This window comes from Aquarana catesbeiana, unplaced genomic scaffold (assembly GCF_042186555.1).
Source record: "Aquarana catesbeiana isolate 2022-GZ unplaced genomic scaffold, ASM4218655v1 unanchor229, whole genome shotgun sequence".
NCBI lineage: Eukaryota > Metazoa > Chordata > Amphibia > Anura > Ranidae > Aquarana > Aquarana catesbeiana.
In genome coordinates, this window is record NW_027362656.1 from 1,939,944 (window position 1) to 1,957,904 (window position 17,961).

A 17,961-nucleotide genomic window follows, 5' to 3' on the forward strand; every position below is an offset into this window, starting at 1 on the left:
ACTGAAGTTCAATCTTTACAAACATCTAAGATCTCACACGGGGGAGAAGCCATATTCCTGTCCTGATTGTGGGAAATGTTTTTCCATTAAATCTGCTCTTTCTATGCATCAGAATTCTCACACAGGGGAGAAGCCATATTCCTGTCCTGAGTGTGGGAAATGTTTTTCAGTGCAGTCCAATCTTTACAGACATAAGAGGTCTCACACGGGGGAGAAGCCATATTCCTGTCCTGTTTGCAGGAAATGTTTTTCAATGAAGCCCAATCTTATCAGACATCAGAGATCTCACACGGGGGAGAAGCCGTATTCCTGTCCTGAGTGTGGAAAATGTTTTACACAGAAGTCCAGTCTTTACAAACATCAGAACTTGCACATGGGGGGGAGAAGCCACTTTCCTGTCCTGAGTGAGGAAATTGTTCCTCACTAAAGTCCTGTCTGTACATCAGGGATCCCACACAACCCTTGAGGTGTATTAGTGCCTTGAGTGCGGGAAATGTCTTCTTTTTGAATGTTGCTGGACATCACAGCTCTCATATGGGGAAGAAGCACACCCTGATATACACCTCAGATATACTCCATGGCTGATCTTCATCATGTAAAAACAGTTCATAAGGAGATCAGAGATCACCAAAGACATGGATGAAGTGTTGTACCATGTTGGCCATAGTTAGCAGGAGAAAAATAAAAATGGAGTCATTACCTCTCATTGGCTGAGTACATTTTGTGGTGTAAGCTCTCACAAACACTTAGAGGTCTATTTTAAAATAAATTAGTTGAACGAATGTGACAAGTTTTGGTCACATATTTTTCATACAACCCCTGGCAAAAATTATGGAATCACCAGTCCCTGAGGATGTTCCTTCAGTTGTTTATTGTTGTAGAAAAAAAGCAGATCACAGACATGGCCAAAAACTAAAGGCATTTCAAATGGCAACTTTCTGGCTTTAAGAAACACTAAAAAAAATCAAGAAAAATAATTGTGGTGGCCAGTAACAGTTAGATTTATAGAACAAGCACAGGGAATAAATTATGGAATCACTCAACTCTGAGGAAAAAATTATGTAATCATGAAAAACAAACAAACAAAATAACACTCCAACACATCACTAGTACTTTGTTGCACCACCTCTGGCTTTTATCAGTCTCTGAGGCATCGACTTAATGAGTCATAAACAGTACTCTTCATCAATCTGGCTCCAGCCTTCTCTGATTACTGTTGCCAAATCATCTTTGCAGGTTGGAGCCTTGTCATGGATCATTTTCTTTAACTTCCACCACAGATTTTCAATTGGATTGAGATCCAGACTGTTTGCAGGCCATGACATTGACCTTAAGTGTCTTTCTTCAAGGAATTTTTTCAGTTTTTGCTCTATGGCAAGATGCATTATCATCTTGATAAATGATTTCATCATCCCCAAACATCCTTTCAATAGATGGGATAAGAAAAGTGTCCAAAATTTCAATGTAAACCTGTGCATTTATTGAAGATTTAATGACCGCCATCTCCCCAGTGCCTTTACCTGACATGCAGCCCCATATCATAATTGACTGTGGAAATTTGCATGTTTTCTTCAGACAGTCGTCTGCATAAATCTCATTGGAACGGCACCAAACAAAAGTTCCAGCATCATCACCTTGCCCAATGCAGATTCGAGATTCATCACTGAATATGACTTTCATCCAATCATCCACAGTCCACGATTGCCTTTCCTTAGCCCATTGTAACCTTGTTTTTTGTGTTTAGGTGTTAGAGATGGCTTTCTTTTAGCTTTTCTGTATGTAAATCCCATTTCCTTTAGGCGGTTTCTTACAGTTCGGTCACAGATGTTGACTCCAGTTTCCTCCCATTTGTTCCTCATTTGTTTTGTTGTACACTTTCTGTTTTCAAGGCATATTGCTTTAAGTTTTCTGTCTTGACGCTTTGATGTCTTCCTTGGTCTACCAGTATGCTTGCCTTTAACCACCTTCCAATGTTGTTTGTATTTGGTCCATGTTTTAGACACAGCCGACTGTGAACAACCAACATCTTGTGCAACACTGCGTGATGATTTACCCTCTTTAAGGAGTTTGATAATCCTCTCCTTTTTTTCAGTTGACATCTCTGGTGTTGGAGCCATGCTTCATGTCAGTCCACTTGTTGCAACAGCTCTCCAAGGTGTGATTACTCCTCTTTACCTACATACTAACAAGCAGATTTAATCTGATGCAGGTGTTAGTGTTTGTAATTTTAATTTGTAATAATTTTAATAATGTAATAAAATTTACAGGGTGATTCCATAATTTTTTCCTCAGAATTGAGTGATTCCATAATTTATTCCCTGTGCTTGTTCTATAAATCTAACTGTTACTGGCCACCACAATTCTTTTTCTTGATTTCTTTTAGTGTTTCTTAAAGCCAGAAAGTTGCCATTTGAAATGCCTTTAGTCTTTGGCCATGTCTGTGATCTGCTTTTTTTCTACAACAATAAACAACTGAAGGAACATCCTCAGGGACTGGTGATTTCTTAATTTTTGCCAGGGGTTGTATGATCATTGGCTCTATCTTGTGGCCATAATGGTGTTTTGCACTAAATTTACTGATGGAGATGTTACATTACACTGAACACAGCAGACTGATCCCATCTAGCTCACATTAACCCTTTTACTGTCAGAGCTGTTTTTGTATTTTTTTGCACACGTTAAAATGTACATTTTTGTCCTGAAGATTCGTGTAAAACCCCCAAACATATATTTTCTGAAAGCAGAGTCCCTGAAGAATAAAAGGGTGATAGTTCAAGTGACATGATATTAGCTCAGTGGTTTATCAAGTGTAAATTTCAGTAAGAAATACATTAAGTGTAATTGTAGAGCACAATTGCAATATTTTACCCACTTTTTGGTAAAATATAAAAGATGACGTTGTGCAGAGTAAATAGATGCCCAACATGTCCAGCCCTAAAATTGTGTGCGCTGATGAAATGATGACAAACTTTGGTACTCAATATTGGCCCATAGGTGACACTTTAAAAGCCTTCCCAGGTCCTGTGTGTAGAGGTAACACAGAATAATGGATGTAGAATGATTTCTCTCACTCTGGCATGCATGGTGTTGTGTAGTAAATGTAATGCAATCATTGTTTTTATTATATAGACACCGGCAAAATGTTATTTATGTTTGTAAGTAAGAAGGAACTCAAAGTTTTGGGTGGGATTTTAAGTTCTTGGGTGTAACTTTCATTTTGTCACATAACTTTATTGCTATCACTTAAGGAACCGATAATCCTCAATATGATGGCATTTTGTTGTGACAGGTTCTCTTTAATGAGACATCAGGAGTCTATCAGACCCCTCATGTCTCTCCTGCCCTCCACTGAAGATAATGGAGAGCAGATCATGCTTCATTCTTACCCCCTTAAATTTCTCACATATCACCAACGTATTGTGTGACATATCAGTATGGATGTCACATCATTTCCTTAAACTTATTCTTTCTAAAACTGAGCTTGTAATATTTCCTCCTCCCCAATCCACTCCCTAGGACTTTACCATCAAGATCAATGGCACAACTATTGGTCCCTCCACACACGCCAGGGTGCTGGGTGTAATCCTAGACTCTGACCTCTCCTTCAGCCCCCACATCCAATCACTGCCTACATCTTAACCTCTGCAATGTTTCTAGAATTTGCCCCCTCCTGACTGACACCACAAAACAACTTAACCAATGAGTGAATATTTCCCACCTCGACTACTGCAACCCCCTCCTCACTGGCTGACCTTTACACAGGCTATCCCCCTTCAGTCTATTATGAATGCTGCTGGTAGACTAATACAGTACACCTTACTAACTGATCCGTGACTGCTGCTCCTCTCTGCCAATCCCTTCACTGGCTTCCCCTACCCCACCGTGTAAAATTCAAAATACTAACTGTGACTGACCTAGCCAGGACAGGGGCTTTTGGAGAGAACTGGGAGCAATTATCTTACCCACTGACTATGGGCCCTGGCATTTAAGGGGACACTACTTTTTGGAAAGTGTATGCAGTATCTGTGGAGTGGTCTTGTTACTTTGGATTCAAGTTCATGTCTCCCCAAGACACACAGACTCTGGGACTCCAAGCCCGGGGTCCATTTTAAGGGCCTAGATGCCACATTTCCAGCAAGGACTGTTCCACACCATGGGCGTCATAGGAGATGTTGATGTCATCAGCAAGCCACCTGTCTGGGGTTGCCTGCTATAATGTGTTTATTGCAAGTAGGTCTAGTGTGCCTCCTAGGGGTCTTTCAACCATTGTTATTTGTACTAATTAACTCACCTTTTGTCTGTCTGCTAAGCAAACCATTGTGGGTTGTATTTATACTTGTAATAATGCGTATTGTCCAGTACACTGTATTCAGTATTGTACAAGTCGGCAAGTCTGACCTGGAATGAAACCTGTCATTCATGTGGCTAATTAACATAGAGTTTATAGTATATGTCTGTTCTAATTATATTCCTGTGTGCAGTTTGTATTGTTAGGGTAATATGATCAGGAGGGGGTGTCCTCCTATGGTCTATATATTCTGTGTTAGTTTGTTCAAATAAATGTGTTCCAGCTTTGCTGCCAAAAGTGTGCTGCCTAGTTCTTGGTTGTAATATGCGGCTAGAATATCTGATATCTATCGTCAGACTGGAGGAAGCAGTATATGATGGAAGCACTCAAGTGGAGTGGGAAGCGATTCCTTTACACTAACCACAACATACAAAGCCATCCACAGCATCACCCCCAGCTACATCACCAACCTTATCTGCAGATATCTCCTAAATCATCCTCTCCGCTCTTTCCAACACCTCCTGCTCTCTAGTTCCCTTGTTACCTCCTCCCATACTCACCTCCAGGACTTAAACGTGCTGCGCAAACTGTTGGCGCTTTTTAAATCCTGTAAATTAATAATAATAATTCACAGCTTCTCCGGCCACAGTGGTCAGGAATGATAGCAATGAACTTGAAAGTCACCTAATGCATATCACTTCCGGGTTCATTCTAGCTACAGGGAGCAGTGAGCGGATGTTCTCTGGTCTATCTCTCTCTTCTACTCAGTGGCACCCACCATGCTAGGCCCATAGGTGGGATAGTGGAGCCCAACAAACATAGTGGGCATATGTGGAAACCATCCAGCATCAGTTTGGAAAGCTTGCCCTGTGAGGATATCTGAGAGCACATTTAGTCTTCACCTGAATGTTCCAGAAGGGCACTGCTGGTCTCTGTGACAAATGATTCCACCATTGTAGGTAGGTTTTGTAATGTTTCCCTGAACATCGTAATTTGACGATTTTCCACCATTGGCGATGCCTGTAAAATATCTCATCTTTGTGTTTGTCAATACTCTGATATCAGACTGGTAATATTATAGATTTCCATTACCAGGAATGAGATGAGGAAGGATCCATATCATGTCCAATCATGAAGCAGATTTCTGGCCTCACTCATGTAAGGGTTAAATTATTATAGACCGGGGTCTGACATCACTCCTAGTCTTATCACTGACAGGCGGCCTGGAGAAATACTCTTTAGAAACAATGACACAGATACAGTGCTGTAGTTTTCTCCAAGTAATTCTGATGAGCTTTTATTTGTCTCTCGTTTATATAAGAAAAATAATGAAGATACAACATTATACAAATTATAGCTACACCTCATGTGTGTCATGGGACCTTTCAGTTATGCAAACAATTATGTTCCAGACATACAATACATAACAAACTTAGCTTATTTACAGTACAACAGTATCTATTCCTCAGAAATCACAGATTAAACGGGAACAAGCTAATTTCTGAGAGAGAGCTTCATGGGAACCCGCGTAGGCGAATTCCTAAGACAAAGAACAAGTTATGTGACATTTAAACAAGTTATTGACAACTTGGCATGATATACTAAAATGGATACTAATCCTAAGATGGAGTCATAGTGGTTTAAGACAAACTCTATATATTCCTTCAATCCCCTCTTAAAACATTAATCTATATATTTTCTCTAACTTTGCATAATAAGAACAAAAAGGGAGAGGCAAAATACCTTACATGTTTAATCTGGGGTAAAGCCCCTTACTTGTCTTATAAGTTTTCATATACATGATGTATGACAATATGTCATTATGTGGTTGATGTACCCTCTCCATTAGACACATACAGCATTTATAACACAGATCTAATATCAGGATGAGAATCATAATCACCACTATAATTAGTACAAAATCCTTGAACCATGAGAAGATTCTAACAAAACAAAAACTTTCTCCTCCAAAGGGGCTCCAGGATTTTGTAATGTTCCTAGCTTGTGTCATTATAATATTCTCCTGTGTATGTGTGTTCCCACAGATACTTTTAATTGCACCCAAATCTTCCGGGTGATAGATACAGTTCGTTATGACCCAGACAGGGACAAAAATGACTACGGTTGTCAAGAGCAACACCCAGAGTCTGCCAGAGTCCTTGGCTATGAGCACAGTCATTTTGATGATTCAGAGTCTAAAACACCTGCTTCACTCTCTCTTCGAGGGCTAAAACCACCTGCTGCGCCTCCTTTTTTCCTTGTATTTTATCTCAAGGTCAGCTCGCGTTCTAGCAGCTTGCTTCGCACTCTCCTTGTGTAAGGGTGTTACACGGCTGGCTTGGAGGTCAGCTCGCTTCGCACTCTCCTTGTGTAAGGGTTTTACATGGCTGGCATGGATCCAGGCTTGTTGGTTTTCTACCAGGACTGCAGTACGCGTCACGGCCACCACCTTGGTTTCTGGTCCGAAAGGGTATCCTCCTTTTCTGGTCTGTGCCAGTTGTTTCACCACGACCCAGTCACCGGGCTGGAAAGGATGTGTAGGCAGATCCTGTGGAGAAAGAGGAGAGGTGCAAACAACATTTCTTTCTACTTGATCTAAAGTTTCAATTAGTTTTCGGACATACCCTTTCCTAACTTGGTCTAAATCTCCTGTTTCCAAAACTAAAGGTGTCCTAGCCCAAGGTGTAGGGAACGGTCTACCCATTAGGACCTAAAATGGAGAGTAACCTGTAGTCCTGCTGGGAGTCATTCTGATCTCAGCCAGGATTACAGGCAACATCTTTTCCCACTTGTGGAAAGTACCTCCTGTAGCTTTCCTGAGTTTATCCGTAATGGTCCTATTCATCCTCTCTACTATCCCTGAGCTCTGTGGATGGTAAGGGATGTGAAACTTCCATTGTATTTTTAATGCTTTAACTAATTCTTGGCAAAGTTTTGATATGAAAGCTGGGCCATTGTCTGAGTTTATCTGTAGTGGGCATCCCCATCTAGGAATCACTTCCTCTGTGAGTATGCGGACCAATGTTTGGGTGTCTTCTCTTGTGGTTCTGAAGGCCTCTGTCCATCGTGAGAAAATGTCCACGATGACCAAAAGATATTCCTCTTTAGTGCCTTTCTTAGGCATGTGAGTAAAATCAATCTGTAGATGTGTGAAGGGGGTGGTGGGATATGGAAGATGTTCATGTTTTGCCTTGTGAGGAGTATTTGTATTGTTTCTAATGCATGTGATGCAGCTTGCTACGTAGTCTTTTTTTAGTTTGGTCAAACCTGAAATGCAAAAATCCTTCAGTAATACTTCACATGTGGTTTTTTCACCCTCTATGGCTTACTCCATGGTACTGAGCTATGAACAACGGTGCACTGGTTGCAGGGATACATGGTTTCCCCTCTTTGAGGAAAAGACCACTTGTGGACTTTTCCCATTTTTCATCTTCTTGTTCGAAATCCTCATCCTCCCCTTCTGAATGTTCTTCTTTCATCCAGTCTTTTAGATCCTGATCTGTGGCATGTTTTTGGAGTTCTATCAGTGTATGGTCTAGGAGACTAATTTCCTGTGTCAACATTGGCATAGCAATCTGTGCTTCTTGTGGCGTGGCTGCAGACCATCGGACCACACCTTAGGATTCACTGGTATTTCCTGGACATCTGCTAGGATTTCTTTTGCTAAGTATATAGGGTTTTCAGGGCAAAAGATGTTCATTTTCGATGACTCTAACCTTAGTCCCTCTTCGGGAGTGGCTCTCACTGAAATTTGCAATATCCCCATAAGGTCTATGCCCAATAAACTGACTATTGAAGGACCAATTTCTCCCAGGTCTACCTCTAAGGGAGGGGTTTGGAAGGTTTAAGTGGGGAGGCCGTTAATTCCCATAGAAGGTTCAGCTTGGATCATCTCTCCATTCCAAAAATCTTGGGACAGTGTGCTGCAAGTAGCACCACTATCTACAAGAAATGGTATATCCCTAACATTTACAGAGGGATATCATGGGTTGTCCCCTGTAGTGGAGAGAAATCAAAGGAAAAGTTGGTTCCCCACCTTCCGGGCAACTTCATTGTGGGACCTGAGTCCCCCAGTCAACCTGAAACCTCGGAGGTCTTTCTGTGGAACCTGGCATCTGTTTGGGTTCAAATTTGGAACCCCCCACTTATCTGTGGCTGCCTCACCTCGTAAGGGCAGTTCTTTTTCCAATAATTAGGGTCCCTACAATTGAAACACCCCATCTTTTGTGGCTGTGTATTCTTATTAGGATATGGTGACCTTGAATAAGGTCCTCGACCCCTAAATCTGCCTCTTCCTCTGCCCCACCTCTCTGGTACATGTCTGTTTGGAAGTGGGTACTTATTGGTTTCTCTCTGGGCACCTTGAAACACCCTGCTGCATCCTTTTCTGTTAAAGCCTTTTTAAATGCATCATGTGTTTGTCCTGGCCAATCTGAAATTTGTTGTTTAACCATTAATTGCTGCTGTGGTTTTAAGTTGTTAATGAAAGTCTGTATCATTAGTGTATGCCAATTAGGGATGAGCTTCGCGTTCGAGTCAAACCCATGTTCGACTCGGACATCGGCTGTTCGATCGTTTGCCGAATTGCGAATGTTATGGGCTGTTTGCGCCAAATTCGTGTGGCGCGTCATGGCCCATAATTCACTGCAGCATTGCAGTGATATATATATATATATATATATACACTGTATTCAGTTTAGCTAGATCCGTTCCTCTTATCTTTCTACTGACAGGCAGGCTTGTCTTGATACAGTATTTACAGCTACCTGAAGAAAATTGCTTGTGTTCTTTTGATCCTATTAGTACCACAGTCAGGCACCTAGACTATTTAAAGTTAGTGTAGTGCGTCCTCCTCACAGTGTTCAGTTAAAGCTACAAGTTGGTGTAGTGCGTCCTCCTCACAGTGTTCAGCTAAAACTACAAGTTAGTGTAGTGCGACCTCTGCACAGTGTTCAGCTAAAGCTACAAGTTAGTGTAGTGCTTCCTCCTCACAGTGTTCAGCTAAAACTACAAGTTAGTGTAGTGCGACCTCTGCAGTGTTCAGCTAAAGCTACAAGTTAGTGTAGTGCGTCCTCCTCACAGTGTTCAGCTAAAACTACAAGTTAGTGTAGTGCGAGCTCTGCACAGTGTTCACCTAAAGCTACCTGTCGAAGGTTGGTGGTGTTTTCCTGATCCTATCACTACCGCAGGCAGCTAAATAAGCTACAAGTTAGTTTTTGCGAGCTCTGCACAGTGTTCAGCTAAAGCTACCTGTAGAAGGTTGGTGGTGTTCCCATACTACAGGCAGGCAGTTGATTTTGCTAGCTGCAGTATCTATATATATATATATATATATATATCTATATATATATATATATATAGATATATATCCCAGCTTAGTGCAGCTACAGGCCATTAGTATGTCTGGAAGGCCAACAAGGAGAGGCAGACAGTCACAAGCCAATAAAAGAGGGCAAGCAGGCTCTGTGTCTAGAGGCAACAGTGCTGGTCGTGGAGACGGTGCATCCTCATCAGCACGTGGCTGTGGGACACACTTGGCCTTTTTTTCGGCAGCTGGCCGTGTTGAGCCGCAACATGTGGAAGACTTGGTCGAGTGGATGACCAAGCCGTCCTCATCCTCTCTCACCCATGCTCAGGGTACTTTGTCTGGCAAAGCAGCTGCCAACGCAGCCTCTTCCCTCGGCTCAATGGCATCAGTGACTCCTTCCCTAGCCCCACCATGTTCTCCTGAGGTGTCCCTCGAACTGTTTGACCACAGTGTCGCGTACATGCTCCAGGAGGATGCCCAGCATTTAGAAGGCTCTGATGATGATACTGAGTAGGGATGAGCTTCGAGTTTGAGTCGAACACATAAAAGTTCATTGATATAAACAGCATGGGAATTCCCCACAGGGGAACCCCGAACCAAAATTTACAAAAAAAATTACGTGGGGGTCCCCCTAAATTCCATACCAGACCCTTCAGGTCTGGTATGGATTTTAAGGGGAACCCCTCCAAAATGAAAAAAAAAACGGCGTGGGGTCCCCCCAAAAATCCATACCAGACCCTTATCCGAGCACACAACCTGGCAGGCCCCAGGAAAAAAGGTGGGGATGAGAGAGCGCCCCCCCTGAACCCTACCAGGCCACATGCCCTCAACATCGGGAGGGTGCTTTGGGGTAGCCCCCCAAAACACCTTGTCCCCATGTTGATGACAAGGGCCTCATCCCCACAACCCTGGCAGGTGGTTGTGGGGGTCTGCGGACGGGGGGCTTATCGGAATCTGGAAGCCCCCTTTAACAAGGGGACCCCCAGATCCCGGCCCCCCCTGTGTGAAATTGTAAGGGGTTATGTACCCCTACCATTTCACTAAAAAACTGTCAAAAATGTTAAAAATGACAAGAGACAGTTTTTGACAATTCCTTTATTTAAATGCTTCTTTCTTTTATCTTTCTTCTTCTTCTGGTTCTTCCTCCGGTGTTCTCATCCAGCATCTCCTCCGCGGCGTCTTCTATCTTCTTCTCCTCGGGCCGCTCCACACCCATGGCATGGGGGGAGGCTCCCGGTGGGCACTGATGGGCACAGGTAAGGAGGCACAGTTAAGGCAGCACTGATGGGGACAGATAAGGCGGTACTGATGGGCACAGATAAGGCGGCACTGATGGCCACTGATAGGTGTCACGGATGGGTGGCACTGATGGGTACCACTGATGGGGCACTGATAGGTGGCACTGATGTGCAGCACTGTTGTGGCACTGATGTGGGCGCTGATGGGTGGCACTTTGGGCACTGATGGGTGGCACTGCTGCCTATTGCTAGGTGTCACTGGCAGGGGGCACAGATGACCGCCGTGATCGGGACTGATGTCCCTCTCTCGGCCGCCGGTGATCAGCTTTTTTTTCCTCCTCACGCTGTTAGCGTGAGGAGAAAAAATAGCTGATTACCGGCTCTGTTTACATCACATGATCAGCTGTCATTGGCTGACAGCTGATCATGTGATAAGGGGTCGGGACCGACCCCTTACTCTGATCTGTGATCAGGCGAGTCTCATAGACTCTTTGATCACTGAGCGCGCCGCGCGCCCTGCAGGGGGCACGCAGGCCGCTCGTGCACGGGACGACATCAATAAACGTTGTCCCGGCAATGTAGGTCCATGCTGTTGCCGTCATTTGGCAATAGCGCGGATCTGAAGAGGTTAAAATACATCTGTTATAAGGTAAAAATATGAAGGTTGTGATTTAGGACAAATTGTAGAATCAGTATTACAAAAGACATATGAATCATGATTTATTATTGTAAAAAAATTTACACATAGCATGTGTCTTTAGATAAACAAATATTCAATGAATATACCAAAATTATACATTTATCCATATAGATAATCATTTTATGTGATATTGATTAATATATATATATATATAACATGTGTCTTTCCTAGATAGACCAGTCTTTATAAGATATACATTTTTATATATATATATATATATATATATATATATATATATATAACCATTTTATGTAACAGTGATTCATCAAAATTATACTGAGTATTTTATATTGGACCGGTTACCAGAATACTTAAAGATATATATTCTTCTCACAAAGATACAAACAAATACATGTTATGAAAACTGAACATTTTATTTAAGAGATAGTTCAGAACACATTTTTCTGCTCTCAGACACGCCTAGTGGTTGAAGGTGATATTACCTGAAATTCACCAAAGTAAATCATTAGATTTTGCTTAACCAATAGAAGAAAAGCCATACCTTTTGGGCTGAGCCTCTTATAATTTTATGATATTATTGTCTGAGATGGTATTTAGAAGCAGGAGAGATGCCATGAGAGGACTCAAGAACATTCAGCAACAACAGATTACCATAAATCATACACGCAGACACATACACTGTTCATCTACTCAGACTTTTACATTCATGAAGATTCCTGAACACCTTATGCTTTGGAACTCGGAGGGCGCAAGAAGTAATTCCTCTTTAAGAGTATCCATCTTGAAAGCCACAACAGCCATTCTCAAAACTCTGGTAACCAGCAATTCAGACCAGTAGCCATTTTGGAACCGGTAATTATGTTGTGTTGATTTTATCTGATATTCATTTGTGCTCTCTTATATATTAAATTTATTGACTATTTTACAATTGATAATTTTTTTGCTGAATCAATAACCACCTTGTAGATTTTTCTCTAAAGATTCAATTTTCAATATATATTTTTTATTTTGCATAGTTTCCACTCTATGACATAACAAACGTCTAATTTTATTTCAAGCTGTTAACCACTTACTTACCTGCAGTATAGTAACGGTTGAATTTGTGAAATATAGACGTTCTGTCGAATTGTCATTTTACAAGGTTATTGATTCTACAGGGAAGTTTATCACTGTTATATCACATCAACGGTACTACACTCCAATTTAGCGGGTGTTTCAATTGATATTCAAGATTTTATGTAACACAATCGGTATTCTCATTTTATGTAACGTTTGTTTATGTCAACCAATATATATAACTATTTTGTATGATTACATGTCTGGTGAATAAATTTAATATTTTTAGACTGTGGTCATAATAGATTGAATCTGTATCTTAAAAATATCATCATTAAAAATTACTTAATCATAAATACTGTGCGGGAAAACTTTCCTTAATAAGCACAACAAGGCACCCTTTAAAATTATGGACAGTCTTGAGGCACCCTCCAAAATTATGGACAGTCTTGACGCGCTCTATTCTAAAATGTAAAAACTATTCTAGTAGTTCTAAATAATGCAACATCCACACACATAGGACACCCAACATTATAAGTGATTTATTCTTCCAAAGCAAATACATGTTTGCAAACTGGTCCTGACTAGTATTCCAATGTTTCTCTTCTCCCTCAATTTTCTCCATCACTTGGCTAATGAGACCCCAAAGCTGATGAAGAGAGGCGGGGGAGGGTCACACAAGGATGATATTCAGGCAACTGACATCCTCCTTATCAACTCATGATGTCATTGATAGCTAAAGAAGGCATCCCCACAGGGTGGTACTGTGGATGCCAATATAATAATCCTAGATTATAGACAAATTTAGAGCAGTGGACTGAAAATGGACTTTATAAGCACCACAACACACCAAGTCATATAAAAGTATATATTTTTATTTGTGCAAACACAGAAAAGTTAAAAAGGAGAAACAAAGTGAATAAAAAATCCTTGCAACAACAGCGAGTACAACTACCACATATACATCACCATAAACCAAACATGGGCCAAACTGTAACCTGACATAAATTCCATATAGAAGTGGTCATCAGTATTGTGGTGGGCCTGGTATAGGTTGATGTAGAGGGTAGAATAACTTGGAGTTCTAAGTGTTTTCCTCAGGAGCTTGAAGTGAGAATTGTGATAAGTGGTTGTCAACTGCCAAGAATTATCTGGATAGTTAAAAAACCTTGTAAATTGAACCTGTGCATCCGTAGGGGATCAATGGTAAGGGAATCCAGAATTGTGAGCAAACAAGCAAGTGGTGTCTACAAACTCCATTTTGAGTCCACTGGTCTAAATTTGTCATGATTTCATTGGTTGTTAGGAAGTTGGCAGCTTGAAGGTTGGAATGGTGCACAATGAAAACCTGTGGCTTTGTGTAACTAAAAGGTTTCATCCACCCAATTGTTGGGCATTTTGCCAAGGCGCCCATGAAGAACCCTCAAGGCCCCCTGGTTGAAAAAAAACTCTGTCAGGGTATTTATAGTGAACTATTAAAACAATTTTATATCTATGGAAATAGGTAAGGATCTAAAAATAAGGAGATTCCTATGTATTTCCAAACATTAACAAAACAACTCAAATTCATTTATCCATTTATCCGCACTAAGTTGAGGACAAAAGAGATGTGGAATAATATTGTGCAAATATATTATATTATATATATATATTCTAAAAATCAGTGCAAAATAATATCAAAATATAATTGGTGATAACACAAAATATAAATCTACATTACAATAATGTAAATATAACAGATGAGGAGTCTATAACCTCAAGCTTTAGTTTTAGAATACCAATGTATACCCTGTTTCCCCGAAAATAAGACCTAGCGTGATTGTCGGTGATGGCTGCAATATAAGCCCTACCCCCCAAATAAGCCCTAGTTAAAGTCCTTGTAAGTCTTATTTTCAGGGTAGGGCTTATTTTCGGGGAAACATTGTAGGGCTTATTTGGGTAGTAGGGCTTATATTGCAGCCATCACTGACAATGACGCTAGGTCTTATTTTCGGGGAAACAGGGTATAACTCAATAACCCCTTTATAAGTAATTAACGGCGTTTTAGGGGCTTAGCAGAGTATTAAAAAACAACAACCAAGTGTGGATTTTAAACACCTAAGACTTCTTCTCCAACAAACAGATCCGCATACTCCACTTCTTACAAGACACGGACAAATGGTCGTCCTGTGTACAGAGCTTGGTAATTTGGCCAAGACTGTATTTAAGGCAAAGATTGATCTCTAATGCATTTTCTGTTTAAACATGTCTCACAACCAAACCATTCACTAAATCTAAAAATAGTTTTGTGAGATTTATATACATTAGTATATATTTTCTCTTTAATTGAATCCGGAAGATTTCATACTGCAGACAGAAATCCTTCAAATCCAATCAGTACTACAAAATTGAATGGCCTCATCCAAGACATGTTTAAATGTTTAAACCATCTATGGCATACAGAAATCACGATCTATACTTTACCAAATCTTTTTGAGCTTTTTTGTTTGAGAAGATTTCTGCTGTGTATCCCAAGGGAACTTTCACTTCCTAGATATCTTTGAACTTTCCGCTCTCCAGCCCCTTTGTTAATTTCTTTTCTTTCGCCTCTCTCGCATTTTAAGATTTCCCCCTCGGCTATGTGTATAGACTCTATATCCCCCCAGGAGTGGGTTTGGACATGCCTTTCGGTCACAAATGACATTTAACACATGTCATTTCCTGCATCAAATATGTAGGGGCAATATCAAATCTTTGTGCATACCTACCACTAGGGGCGGTGTAGGATTAAAAATTGATTTTATAATGTCTCTAAAATGTCAAAAATCAATCTCCACATAACCTTTAACTTTGTCTATAAAAAAAACTATAAAATACTATGAACTGTCAAACCTATGTCAGACCTCTCCAGACTTCATGGCTATCCATGAGATATATGTCTTCTAAGAATGTCTAACCCACACAATTACTTATCTCTGACATAGCTTCGGATTAGGTAATATAGCACTAAAAACCTCATGTAGTATTTCATGAGAATTCTTACTCTCAGAAACTCCATACATTTAGACTTTGTATAATATTACAAATATGCTATGTCCATATGAATAAAGATATGCCAATATAGTTTTATGAATATATCCAAACAATATATCATGATTAATATTTTATATAAAAAATAGGTCACATTGTCCAATTAATTTTGCACATAATTACTCCAATATAATGTAATAATATAATGAGAATTATTGCCAATATAATTATTTGCAGTGAATAATTTTACAAAACATTTCAAAACACAGTTTGTGAATACGTCTTTTTCCTTATCCCTCGGTCAAGGAGAACATCTCTGTTCATTGTTATTTGATGCCTAAACCCAAACATTCTTTTTTTAACATGAACATTAGCTGGTACCTTCTTATCTCTCCTGGCTGACATAATTAGAATTCACGACTTGGTAGAATATATGGTGAGGCCCTTAAAACCTTCTTGTGGGAATCTCTTATCTAAAGAACGTGAACCTAGTTTTACCTCTTTTAAAAAAAAAAAAAAAAAATATATATATATATCTATATATATATATCTATATATATATAGATATATATAGATATATATAGATATATAGTGTATCTGAAAAAAGTGAGTACACCCCTCAAATTTTTGTAAATATTTTATTCCATCTTCATGTGACAACACTGAAGAACTGACACTTTGCTACAATGTAAAGTAGTGAGTGTATAGCTTATATAACAGTGCAAATTTGCTGTCCCCTCAAAATAACTCAACACACAGCCATTAATGTCTAAACCGCTGGCAACAAAAGTGAGTACACCCCTATGTAAAAATGTCCGAATTGGGCTCAAAGTGTCAATATTTTGTGTGGCCACCATTATTTTCCAGCACTGCCTTTACCCTCTTGGGCATGGAGTTCACCAGAGCTTCACAGGTTGCCACTGGAGTCCTCTTTCACTCCTCCATGACGACATCACGGAGCTGGTGGATGTTAGAGACCTTGCGCTCCTCCACCTTCCATTTGAGGATCCCCCACAGATGCTCAATAGAGTTTTGGTCTGGAGACATGCTTGGCCAGTCCATCACCTTTACCCTCAGCTTCTTTAGCAAGGCAGTGGTCGTCTTGGAGGTGTGTTTGGGATTGTTATGTTGGAATACTGCCCTGCGGCCCAGTCTCCGAAAGGAGGAGATCATGCTCTGCTTCAGTGTGTCACAGTACATGTTGGCATTCATGGTAGGTGTCGGTAGCACTTATGCAGCCCCAGACCATGACAATCCCACCACCATGCTTGACTGTAGGCAAGACACACTTGTCTTTGTACTCCTCACCTGGTTGCCGTCAAACACGCTTGACACCATGTGAACCAAATAAGTTTATCTTGGTTTTATCACACCACATTACATGGTTCCAGTAATCCATGTCCTAAGTCTGCTTGTCTTCAGCAAACTGTTTGCAGGCTTTCTTGTGCACCATCTTTAGAAGAGGCTTCCCTCTGGGATGACAGACATGCAAACCAATGTGATGCAGTGTACGGCTTATCGCCTGAGCACTGACAAGCTGACCCCCCCACCTCTTCAAACGCTATTGTAGTGATCGGGTATATTAATGTATATTGGGTGATATAATGTAGAGTGGGTATGATAATTAATATTTAGGTATTATTATAATGATGATGTAAGTACTCTTCCGCAGCAACCCAATTCTTCCAGAGAGATGCACTTTATTGACTTCCAACACAGAACAAAGTCCAAAGTCCACAGATGACAAAGAGATCCGACAGAGGAAATATAATTCAGAAACCCATCTCCTAGGTCTGAGTGTGCATACACAGACAAGCCTCTCTCATACACAGACGAGCCTCACTTCCCCCAAACTATAGACTGAATGCCGTGTTATATTCACTAAATATTGAATGGCTGAGCAATTTGATTGGCCGTTCCAATTTAGGACTTTGATTAGCTTTTGTCTTTCAAACAGACAACAACTCCCAGCCGTGAACAGTTGCAGTCATAAACCGCCCCAATTTGCACTCCCGCATATCAACATCAACAAGTCCCCCTTAGATATATGTAATTAGATTAGATTAACATACCACCTGAATACCCTTTGAAATGTTCAAATAGACTTGCATAAGATTAACACATCAAAGAGTCTTCAGCTGTTAAAATTCAGTTGGACAAATCAACCATTCGGTCAACATTGACTGCATGTGTACATACACACAACAATGTCCCACATAAATCGGTGAACATATTACAACATATACCCCCACTTGGGTCGGTTCTAACTACTAGAACTGACCCATAAATCAAACAACAAAAAATATCATTATGATTTAAGGTACTGGATGCTTTACAATGGCTCATATAAAATATGAAGTTGAAACTGGTTACATCTCTCTTCACCAGGCTCTAAAATATC

At 40.5% G+C, this 17,961-nt stretch overlaps 1 protein-coding gene across 1 annotated transcript in view; it reads right to left on the bottom strand.

The window, feature by feature from the left end:
* The window catches only part of LOC141121776 (uncharacterized), a 427,874-nt gene that overhangs the window by 147,428 nt on the left and 262,485 nt on the right, over nucleotides 1–17,961 (bottom strand). The window contains 1 exon segment of the mRNA XM_073611495.1: nucleotides 6,526–6,836. Coding sequence (XP_073467596.1) covers nucleotides 6,526–6,836 — 311 coding nt within the window.